The 12,275-nt window shown below is 38.0% G+C and overlaps 1 protein-coding gene across 1 annotated transcript in view; it reads right to left on the bottom strand.

Moving 5' to 3' along the window:
- The window catches only part of LOC105476659 (testis expressed 11), a 325,115-nt gene that overhangs the window by 230,983 nt on the left and 81,857 nt on the right, over positions 1-12,275 (bottom strand). The window contains exon 9 of the mRNA XM_011732780.2: positions 3,164-3,249. Coding sequence (XP_011731082.2) covers positions 3,164-3,249 — 86 coding nt within the window. The remainder of the gene's footprint in view (positions 1-3,163; positions 3,250-12,275) is intronic.

Genomic DNA, 12,275 nt, shown 5'->3' with positions numbered 1-12,275 from the left:
ATATAACCTCTAGTCTAAGATATTCACTGTTCTCAAAAGAGTTAAGCCTGTAGAATGTGTACTCATTTTCCATGACCTCCTTCTGGTATAAAATTTACAGAAAAGGGTGCTTAATTAGCAGCTATTCATCTCTGCTTGCATCAGCAACTGCTGCCAACAGTTTTTTTAACACGTGGATATAAAGCATGAAGAAATTATTCCAAAGGGTCAGGCGCAGTGGCTCACACCTGTAATTCCAGCAGTTTGGGAAGCTAACGTGGGAGGATAACTTTAGGCCAGAGTTTGAGACTACCGTGGGTGATATAGCAAGGCCCCATCTCTACCAAAAAAAAAAAAAAAAAAAAATTTTTTTAAATTGTTCCTGAGATTGAAAGATGTAGATGTTAGTCTTCACGACATTTTATCTGGGAACTTAGTAAGTAATCCATGCTTGCTCTGACCGTGATAAATTTTAGAATAAACCAGTGGAATGGCCACAAGAGAGTCCATCTCTAATAAATAGCAAACATCACCTAAAGATAGCAGCAGCAGTTTCCGTTTGTTAAGCAGTTTCTATTTTCCAGGCATGTTACTGAATACTCTATAATACACGCATTACCATATTTAAACCCCACAACAATTCTAAATAAAGTATCACAATATTTAACAATTTAACACTAATGCCTTAGATGACAACAAATTCTGACTGACGGTCTACTACTAGAAAAACCATTCACTGTGCTACAATTCCTACAGTTAATAATACTGATAATTATTTTTGCCTCTTTTTAAACATTAAAATATGATAATTCCTTTAAAGACATTTGTGAATATTTCACCAGGTTATTTTTATATTCCCAAAAGATGTGGAAGAAAAAATGAAGCAGAAAGATTAAAATCATATGTAATTACTAGGGCTAAAATTAAAATTTTTCTTCTTTTCTTAAATATTATTCTAGTGATATGAACACAAAAGACTCATACTGGTGCTATATAAATTTGTTATTTATTTAAGATTTTTATGAAAATATCACTGTGGGTCAGATTGTATTCAAATATAGCCATTAAGATATTCTAGCTTATAATGTGAATATCTCATCATCATATTTTCTTTCCATGAGATTCTTTAGAAAATGATAACAGATAAGAAGTCAACAACCAATGGCGTATGTGCAAATAACCATGTCAGGCCTCAGCCTACTGTTCCTGGAGAACATTTATTTTTATGACTCTTAACTCACCCTCATTCTTGGCATAAACTCCAAGCTCACCTCTAGTCTTAAGCTTCCAGAAGCCATCCAGGGCACCAGCATCCTTTCTTTTTTTTTTTTTTTTTTTGGACCTCCTTATTCCTGCCTTCTTGGCATACTGGTCTTTTGATACATTGATGCCATAAACTTTGTGAGTATTCTACTTCCAAATACTGTCAAATCCTGGAATAGAACTCTAGTCTGTTCTATTAGGAAGAGTTCTTTATATAGAGTTTGATCAATCTTTGGGCTCTAAAAAGTCTCTTACATAAGTTATTTGCATCAACATTTTGCTAGTGATAGATATGCCTGTGAGTATTAAAATCTCAGTGCCCAGATTCGTATTTATTTTGTTAAATGACAAACATCATATTCACAAAAGTTAGACTATAGTTAAAATAATCATAGGAGTATCTCCAAATAACTAGAACTAATCCTGCACTCAGAAAGGGTAAACATTTAGTGAATTGATTGGATATATTTTACTCCATGATCTATTTTTTTTTTCTTGAGACGGAGTCTCTCTGTCGCTCAGGCTGGAGTGCAGTGGTGCGATCTTGGCTCACTGCAACCTGCATCTCCCGGATTCAAGCAATTCTCCTGCCTCAGCCTCCCGAGTAGCTGGGAATACAGGCCTGTGCCACCACACCTGCCTAATTTTTGTATTTTTAGTAGAGACGAGGTTTCGCCATGTTGGCCAGGCTGGTCTTGAACTCCCAACCTCAAGTGATCTGCCCACCTTGGCCTCCCAAAGTGCTGGGATTACAGGCACGAGCCACCGTGCCCAGCCTACTACATAATCTCCTGATATTCAAAGCACTGCACCTTATGTGACATCTCCACAAAAATACATTTTTCACATATATTCATTTAAGTAACAATTATTGAGTATCTACTGTGTGTCAGAATCTGTGCTGGGCCTAGGTTTTCAGTGAAAGACAGGGTTCTTGCAGAGTTCCTGTATTTTTGTATAATTTTCTTGATATTTCCAGATTACACACAACACTCCAAATCTTCGTATAGTACTCAGCATACAGTGTTAAATATGTACTTACTTGACTGATATTAAAATGCCAAAATTCATCTAAGACTAATGATTTTAGCCAATACTACTCCCAATCACACCTCCACCTTATACTCTGGTGTTACCAGACAACAATAAGTATCAAAGCAACAACGAAATTTTCTGTACTCCTGACAGAGAAATAAAGGAGGAATGGAGAGAGAGGAGTAAGCACTTATATTAAGAAGAGAACACTGGTCAGGTGTGGTGGCTTATGCCTGTAATCCCAGCACGTTGAGAGACCGAGGCAAGTGGATAGCCTGAGCTCAGGAGTTTGAGACCAGCCTGGGCAACATGGCAATACTCCTTCTCTACCAAAGATACAAAAAATTAGCCAGGCATGGTGGCACATGCCTGCAGTCCCAGCTACTTGGAAGGCTGAGGTCAGAGGATCGCTTGAGCCCAGAAGGCAGAGGTTGCAGTGAGCAGAGATCATGCCACTGCACTCCAGCCTAGGTGACAGAGAGAGACCCTGAAAAAAAAAGGAAGAAAAAAAGAAAGAAAGGAAAAAAGGAAAGAAAGAAAGAGAGAGAGAGAGAGAGAGAGAGAAAGAAAGAAAGAAAGAAAGAAAGAAAGAAAGAAAGAAAGAAAGAAAGAAAGAAAGAGAAAGAAAGAAAGAGAAAGGAAGGAAGGAAGGAAGGAGGAGGAGGGAGGAAGGAAGAGGAAGGGAGGAAAGAAGGAGAACACATTTTTGTATGAACTGGCAATGTGTAAAAATAATAAACAATACATGTTAAAAGAGTAAATAAATATAGCATGTTGGTTTCTGAAGTCAGAGAAGGTTTAAACTGCCGAAGTACTCTACAGTAAATATTAACTGACATCTATGATAATATTCCTGAATTTACATTCAGTTTTTTGTTTATGTTACCTAAGCCAGAAAGAACTTTCTTCGTATTTATTATTCTTCTGGGTTCCTACTCCAAAGTTGTAACAGAGATGATGAAGACTTGAAGTCTGCAATATAAAAAAAAAAATCCATGAGATTCATGATTTCCTTAAATCCCAACACACTTCGGGAGGCCGAGGTGGCAGTGAGCCATGACGGTGCCACTGCACTCCAGCCTAGGAGACAGAGCAAATCTCCGTCTCAAAAAACAAACAAAAACATACTTAATGTGTCCTATACATCAAAATAAGCTTCCTCATCAAAACCTCTCAATTTGTATAAAGAAGAACTGCAAAACATTCAGGTTGGGGAATTAGTTATGTATGAAAAAGTATCATAATAAATTAATTACTAATAGAAGTTAAAAGATGCTTTGTAACAGGAAACGAGAAACCCAATCATTGCCCAGCCAAAGGGCAGGCTAAAACCCGCTTTTGGTTGCCAGATCCAGTTAAAGGCACTAGAGCAGAGAGTATATTCAAAGACAAAAAATCACTATTGACGAGGAGTGAGGTTGGGAAATGAATGATTTTTTTTTCAAAATTGAGACAACTTTAAAAATTCTAAAGTTCTGAAATGTGTCCAAAGCACTATCTAGTCAAAAGACTTATTTAGAAATAGTTTCATGGACACTCTTTAGCAACAACAATCATTTTCTTTACATAAATTACCATTGAAATGAAACTAGGAACAAGCGTATGAATGTTGCCTTGGGAATCAGCATCTCAGTCCCTGCATTAATGCCATGTTTTACATAATTTTCATCTCTCAAAATACTGGGAAATGGCATAGGAGAAATTTTAATGCTAATAATTTATCCAAATATCCCCTCATTATTTATAGAAACCACCTATCTAGAGAATTTGATTACACCCATATAAAAAGTCCTTTATAAGTTTTACCCAAGACTACAGAAGTAGATCCTCAACTAAGAATCCAAGGTCTGAAGCAAGTTATTAATAAGTAATGTGTAAAGACCTGTCTTGCTTCAAAAAAGTTTCCCTTTGAATTACAGCACATTCAGATAGCAGAAGTTCAATATGCATGTCTGAGCACATCAGACCTACTATATACCTGAATCTAAAATAAAGAATAGGCCAGGCACGGTGGCTCACACCTGTAATCCCAGCACTTTGAGAGACCAAGACAGGTGGATCACTTGAGGTCAGGAGTTCAAGACCAGCCTGGCCAACATGGAGAAACCCCGTCTCTATTAAAAATACAAAAATTAGCCAGGCATGGTGGCAGGTCCCTATAATCCGGGCTACTCAGGAGGCTGAGGCAGGAGAATCTCTTGAACCCAGGAGGTGGAGGTTGCAGTAAGCCGAGATCATGCCACTGCACTCCAGCCTGGACGACAGAGTGAGACTCCGTCCCTAAAAAAAAAAAAGAAAAGAAAAGAAAAGAAAAAGAAAGAATGAATGAGACCAAGTGCTTGATAGCACTACACAGCGACTATGGTCAATAATAATTTAATTATAAATTTTAAGCTGGGCGCCGTGGCTCAAGCCTGAAATCCCAGCACTTTGGGAGGCCAAGGTGGGTGGATCACTTGAGGTCAGGAGTTTGAGACCAGCCTGGCCAACATGGTGAAACCCTTCTCTACTAAAAATAGAAAAATTAGTTGGGCGTGGTGGCGGGCACCTGTAATCCCAGCTACCCGGGAGGCTGAGGCAGGAGAATCACTTGAACCTGGGAGGCGGAGGTTGCAGTGAGCTGAGATTGCGCCACTGCACTCCAGCCTGGGCAACAGAGACAGATTCCATCTCAAAATAATAATAATAATAATTATTATTATTATATAAATAATATACTTTTAAAAATAACTAATGTAGTTCAGTTGGATTGTTTGTAACACAAAGGATAAATGCCTGAAGGGATGGATACTCCATTTTCCATGATGTGATTATTATCAATTGCATGCTTATATCAAAACATCTTAATGTACCCCATAAATATATACATCTATCATATACCCACAAATGTAAAAATTTTATATTTAAAAGAAGTAAAATAAAATAAATTTGCAACACATTTCTCAATAGTCACATCAGAAGCTAGATGAGAATCTAACTGATGTTTTCAAAATACTCAGCAAAAATTATTTCCAAGTCCAAATTTTATATCCAGTGAAAGCATAAATTATGATGGTACAATAAAAATATGTTTGGACATGCAAACTCTTCAAACTGTTTTCATCCCATGAAACCTTTCTCAAGAAGCTACTGGAGGATATGCCCCCCAAAATTTAGGGAGTAAAATCAGAAAAAGAAAGACATAGAATTCAAGAAACAGGGTTACAATCTATGAGGGAGTTGAAAGGAATTCCCAAGTCAATGGAGGAGGAAAATCTCAAAATGATAACTGAACAGGATGCTTTCACAACAATCTGTACACATGAGAGAAGATTAGAAACTATGACAGTTATTTCTTTAAGCAAGTGAAACTGATAAAATAACTAATACATTCTAACATATTGAAAAGAAGTTTACATAATTAGGGAAGAAATAATACCAAGTACATGAAATACTAAGTAATCAAGAAAACCAATACAATTAACTCCAGGGAAAAACAAACTTTTGTGCAAGAAAAGAAAAGTAATCATGATACTTTATATGATTCAACTATGATGGTATTCACATAACCGCTGGAATGTAAACACTAAATATTAATCTAATCAAAGTTATGGTAAACTGTATAGAGTTGATGGAGTGACAGGAAGTGAGCATATGTGTTGGGGGTAGAGGGAAAAAGAAAAGGAACTAAATTCACCTTCTAAAGTGGGAAGTCAATATATAATATCTAAAAGTAAAAAAAAAAAAAATCAAGCAACACACAGTATAAGAACACTATGAAGATACATGGAGGTAAATACAAAAAGAGCCAACTAAAATAACTAAAGTAGCTGTTATGTGAGATAAAAATAAGCCCGAAAGTCGGGATGGGTACTGGTGATCTTGGTTTTTCAGGGTTAGTTTTGTTTTGTTTTTTGAGATAGAGTCTCGCTCTGTCGCCCAGGCTGGAGTGCAGTGGTGCGTTCTCGGCTCACTGCAACCTCTGCCTCCCAGGTTCAACCCATTCTCATGCCTCAGCCACCGGAAGAGCCAAAATTACAGGCACCCGCCACCAACCCTGGCTAATTTTTCATAGGTACTGGTGATTTTGTAACAAGACCTGTAAAGTTATTTTGCTCTTTAAACTATGTATAGATACACGCTGAAAAAAAAGAATTACATGTAACAAGTAGGCATTAAAAAGTAATATGAACAGACACTTCTCAAAAGAAGACATTTATGTGACCAACAAACGTGAAAAAAAGCTCGTCATCAGTGGTCATTAGAGAAATGTAAATCAAAACCACAATGAGATACCATCTCACACCAGTTAAAATGGTGATCATTAAAAAGTCAGGAAACAACAGATGCTGGAGAGGATGTGGAGAAATAGGAATGCTTTTACATTGTTGGTGGGAGTGTAAATTAGTTCAACCATTGTGGAAGACAGTGTGGTGATTCCTCAAAGATCTAGAACCAGAAATACCATTTGACCCAACAATCCCATTACTGGGTATACAGCCAAAAGATTATAAATCATTCTCCATAAAGACACATGCACACATATGTTTATTTCAACACTGTTCACAACAGCAAAGACTTGGAACCAACCCAAATGCCCATCAATGATAGACTGGATAAAGAAAATGTGGCACATATACTCCATGGAATACTATGCAGCCATAAAAAACGATGAGTTCATGTCCTTTGCAGGGACATGGATGAAGCTGGAAATCATCATTCTCAGCAAACTAACACAGGAACAGAAAACCAAACACCACATGTTCTCACTCATAAGTGGGAGCTGAACAATGAGAACACATGGACACAGGGAGGGGAAAATCACACACTGGGGCCTGTCGGGGGGTGGGGAGCTAGGGGAGGGATAGCATTAGGAGAACTACCTAATGTAGATGACAGGTTGATGGGTGCAGCAAACCGACCACGGCACGTGTATACCTATGTAACAAACCTGCACATTCTGCACATGTATCCCAGAACTTAAAGTATATTTTTTTAAAAAAGTAAACCCTATACTTTAAAAAATAACAGTGACAACCTGAGCTAAAAATTAACATTGATATTTGTTAGAATGAATCATAAATGTTCTAATGGCTACATAAAGAGCCTCAAAAACATGAACAAACCTGGCCAAACTTTCCATATACTGTGGATATTTAGTTTAAAAGTATACGACTCACTTAAAATTTACGGAACGTGTCATTACAACTATTCCAATGAGTCATTTTTAAGGCTCAAATGATTTTGAGTTTGGAATGAAACTAGATAACTTTAAATGATTAGGCGCTCCCAGATACGTAAAGCAGTGGGCAGAAAGGTCTACAGAAAGCAATTATATGCCTACTAGCCCATAACAGGCAGAAAACTGAGTTTTACGTCAAGAGCAGTAATTCATTTATGTGCCAAGAGATTGAATGTTACTACAGAGAGAAATGTACAGAATATTTACACATTATCTTTCAAATATTTGGCTATAAAATGGTAAATTTAAATAGGCAAAAGAGAATAAAAGAATTGTAATAAAGAGTAAGCAGCCTAGACCTCATTTAGAAGCTTTGTGCCCCACAGAGCAGCAATGAAATCTAGCTGAATCCTGAATGAATTACTTCAAAGAGTTTCACACATCAATTGGCCATTTACTTTGCATAAATAAAAGTTTCATAATGAAGTAAAACTCTATACAGAAGATAAATTCTAGAAGAAACTAAAGATAGAAATAAAAGATAAAAAAGCAAGCCAAAGCCTACAAACTACTCAAAATAAAATTCTGATTAACAGGAGAAGGAGGTAAAGAATTAAGTAAACAAGCTGCTACCAGAGATTTTTATTATAAAAAATACATACATAGGCACACATACCCTCTGCGCTATGGCTCAGGGATTCCCTAAATTGAGGACTAGGAATTTTTATACTGAAGTGATCTTTGAGACCATGTTGTCATACACTCTCACTTTACAGATGAGAATACTGATTTTCAAAGCAGTGAAATGTCTCACAACTAGACATACTAATGAGTAGCTCCTCCTACAAGGCTGTACACAGATCATGAACATTAACTTGAGTAATTAATTACATGAGTCTCAAATATCAAAGAAAGAAATCCTATGTTCCACTTATAAAAGTAAGTATATGCAAACGTCTTTTAAAATAAATGTTCAAAATAAAAGAATTTTCTAACTCTAAATCAGGACGTTCCATTAAATAAAACATTACTGTATCCCAGTTATTCCAGTTAATAAATTTATTACTATAAACTTACAGAAGCTGAACACTAAATCATTACAGTAGTTCACCCCATCCATGGTTTTCCCTCCTGCCATGACTTCAGTTACCCAAGGAAAGAAGGGTAAGTATAATAAAATAAAGTATTTTAAAAGAGAGAGAGATCACATTCACATAACTTTTATTATAGGATATTGTTATAATTATTCTACTTTATTAGTAGTATTATTCATTTCTTACAGTGTCTAATTTATAAATTAAAATTTTTCATAGGTGTGTATATATAGGAAAAAACATAGTATATATAGGATTTGGTACTATGCGCAGTTTCAGGTATCCACTGTACATCTTGGAACATGTCCCCCACAGATAAGGGGAGACTACTGCATTGCTATCCATTTCATTGCTTGATTTCACATCTCTGTCAAACTTCTACAAGTGCTGTGTGGCATATATTTACTTTAAAATAGAAGTTAATTAAGTTTGACTTGCTTAAGAGTATGTTTTTTTGGTTTTGATTTTTAAGGACTTCACAAAATCATCTTAAAAGGATTAAAGACATCTTTTTAAAATTTCATTTTTTTTTAACTTTTTATTTCCATAGGTTATTGGAGAACAGGCAGTGTTTGGTTACATGAGTAAGTTCTTTGGTGGTGATCCGTGAGATTTTGGTGCACCCATCACCCGAGCAGTATAAACTGCACCCAATTTGTAGTCTTCTATCCCACATCCCCTTCCCACCCTTTCCCCCTGAGTCCCCAAAGTCCACTATGTCATTCTTACGCCTTTGCATCCTCATAGCTTAGCTCCCACTTATGAGTGAGAACATACGATGTTTGGGTTTCCATTCCTGAGTTACTTCGCTTAGAATAATAGTCTCCAATAGGATTAGAGGCATACTGATGTCATCACCCATTACTCCATGACTGGCATCCATTCTTTATGTACTTTCTCTTCCTATAGCAGTGGCCACTTGAATAACAGGTATTTTAAAAATTTATTTTTATAGTTCTATAATTTTCCAGGGGGACAGAGATTCTGAGGACTGAGTGGTCTCCCCGATAAGATTCTATGCGATCAGTCTAGTATAAGAAAGTATTCTCATGCCTGTAATCCCAGCATTTTGGGAGGCTGAGGCGGGCAGATCACTTGAGGTCAGGAATTTGAGACCAGCTTGGCCAACATGGTAAAACCCCCAGCCCTATTGAAAATACAAAAATTAGCCAGGCACGTGGTGCATGTCTGTAATCCCAGCTACTCGGGAGGCTGAGGCAGGAGAATCGCTTGAACCTGGGAGGTGGTAGTTGCAGTGAGCAGAGATCATGCCACTGCACACCAGCCTGGGTGACAGACTGAGTGAGACTCTGTCTCAAACAAACAAACAAAGAAAGTATTATTCTTCCACCCAGGAGATGAGTATGTAGATTCAGAGCCCAAATAGGGTGAGAGAACATAGACATGAAATAATGGTAAGGTAAAGCGAGTCAGAGTAGAAGGAAGAGGGTAAGCACCCAGGGAGAGAAACCCAAAATGAATAGTCAGAGCATGAGCATGGAGAAGAGGGCGTCCTCACAGTGAACAGAGTGGCAGAGAACATGGAAGATTGGTAACATACAGGGGTACTGATTAAATACATAAATACATTAAGGATAATTGAAGCCAAGTTTTTTGTTACTGGAGAAGAGAATTAGAAATATGAAAAGGGACAAAATTAGGATGAATATTTTGTTGTTGGATTGAAACAGACGGTATCATGGTTTTCAGTATATTAGAGATGATAGAAGATAGATAGATAGATAGATAGATAGATAGATAGATAATAAATAATATAGATAAATATAATGGAAGTGTATAAGTGTATATTACACACACACACACACACACACACACACACACACACACACACGCTCTTTCCACTGTGAGGGTCTGAGAGAGCAGTGACATCCCAAAAGCAATGAGGATGCGTAATGCCCAGATCTTGGCTTCTAAATAAGATTTTCTACTAAAAGAAATAAGGACTCCTGAGATAATTAGCTAATTTCATGGCTTGATCAAGAAAGCACACACGTGCCTGTAGTCCCAGAAGGCTGAGGTGGGAAGACTGCTTGAGCCCGGGAAATCGAGGCTGCAGTGAGCTTAAAATACAAAAATTAGTCGGGCATGGTGGGGCATGCCTGTAATGCCAGCTACTCGGGAAGCTGAGGCAGGAGAATCGCTTGAACCTGGGTGGCAGTAGTTGCAGTGAGCCAAGATCATGCCACTGCACTCCAGCCTGGGTGACTCAGCCTGGGTGGCAGAGTGAGTGAGATCACATCACTGCACTCCAGCCTGGGTGACAGAGTGAGACCCTGTCTCAAAAAAGGAAAGAGGAAAAAGGAAAAACACACACACACACACACACACACACACACACACACATATCGGCCTTAGTCAGTTTGTGTCACTATAAAGGAACACCTGAGGAAGAGTAATTTTTTTTCACATTTTCTGTCACTCCTTTGGTAATTTATTTTAAAATGAGGTTCATTTGATTAATGTTTTTGCAGGTTGTACAAGGTGGTGCCGGTATCTGCTTCTGATGAGGGCTTCAGGCTGCTTCCACTCATGGTGGAAGGCAAAGAGAAGCTGGTCTGCGCAAAAGTCACATGGCTAGAGAGTGGAAGCAAGAGAGAGAGCAGAGGGAGATGGCAGGCTCTTTTAAATAACCAGCTCTAGCAGGAACTAATAGAGGGAACTCACTCATTACCACGGGGACTGCACCAAGCCATTCATGAGAGATCTGCCTTCATGATACAAACACCTCCCACTAAGCCCCACCTCCAACATTAGGGATGAAATTTCAACATGAGATTTGGTTGGGTGGGTGGGTGGCATCAAACATTGAAACCATACCACAGCCTTAAAGGAAGAACACCAGAATTCAAATTAACACCAAACTGGTGGTAAGTTTACCATTCTTTTCCTGTAATGCGCCCTAGCCTAAACTTAATGCAGCCAGAAACTCAGAAGCGAATGCTGTGGTACAGACTGAGGGTGCTTCTCTACTTCTGGCTTGAGTTGCTCAGAGAAAGTGCAAATATTCAGTTTTGGTTTTTGTTTCATCTTTCTTCCATTCTCTTGTGCTCAGGCCCTAAGCAATCCCATGGTGGCAACAGCAGTGGTAGCTAGGGGAAACCATAATACTCAAAACTTTGACAGAGGAAAACCTTACTCTCCGTTCAGTGCAGTAGTAGTTCCCACAGGATGGGGCAAACTCCCACTGCTTTTTTTCCTCTGCCTGTTTCTTCCTATTGCTTGGCCCCAGTCACAGTGCAACTGCAGATTATGGATAGTTACTGGTTAGAGGACTGAAAAGGATAGCTCAGAGAACCAGAAATTACCAAGAAGATCATAGAGAGAGAGAGAGAGGAGCTCAGAAAAGCAACAAAATAAAGTTGATTAAGTTCAAGGCTCATCCTACAACCTCAACAACCAGGAATCTCAACCTAATTTACATAACAAAAACTTTGATAACTGAGCTAACAGATAAACCTCTGCCAAGTACCGGGACTGACCAATGAGTGTTGCATATGCAAAACAAACCTGAAGCGCATTGCAAAATTGAAACAACATTGGAACCATAACCCACAAAAAAATGAGTTTAAAATTTACCTGAATCTACGAGATTGATTACCTGCTATAATAAAAATACCAACATTCCCCCAGAATTTAGACAAGACCCAGAAGCCAAAAAAGTAATACAGAAAACGTATAGGGGTAGGGTGCGTTGGCTCATGCTTGTAATTCCAGCACTTTGG

Source organism: Macaca nemestrina, chromosome X (assembly GCF_043159975.1).
Source record: "Macaca nemestrina isolate mMacNem1 chromosome X, mMacNem.hap1, whole genome shotgun sequence".
Taxonomy (NCBI): Eukaryota; Metazoa; Chordata; class Mammalia; order Primates; family Cercopithecidae; genus Macaca; species Macaca nemestrina.
Note: the sequence above shows the minus strand (reverse complement) of the source record. Positions and strands in the feature narration are given on the sequence as shown.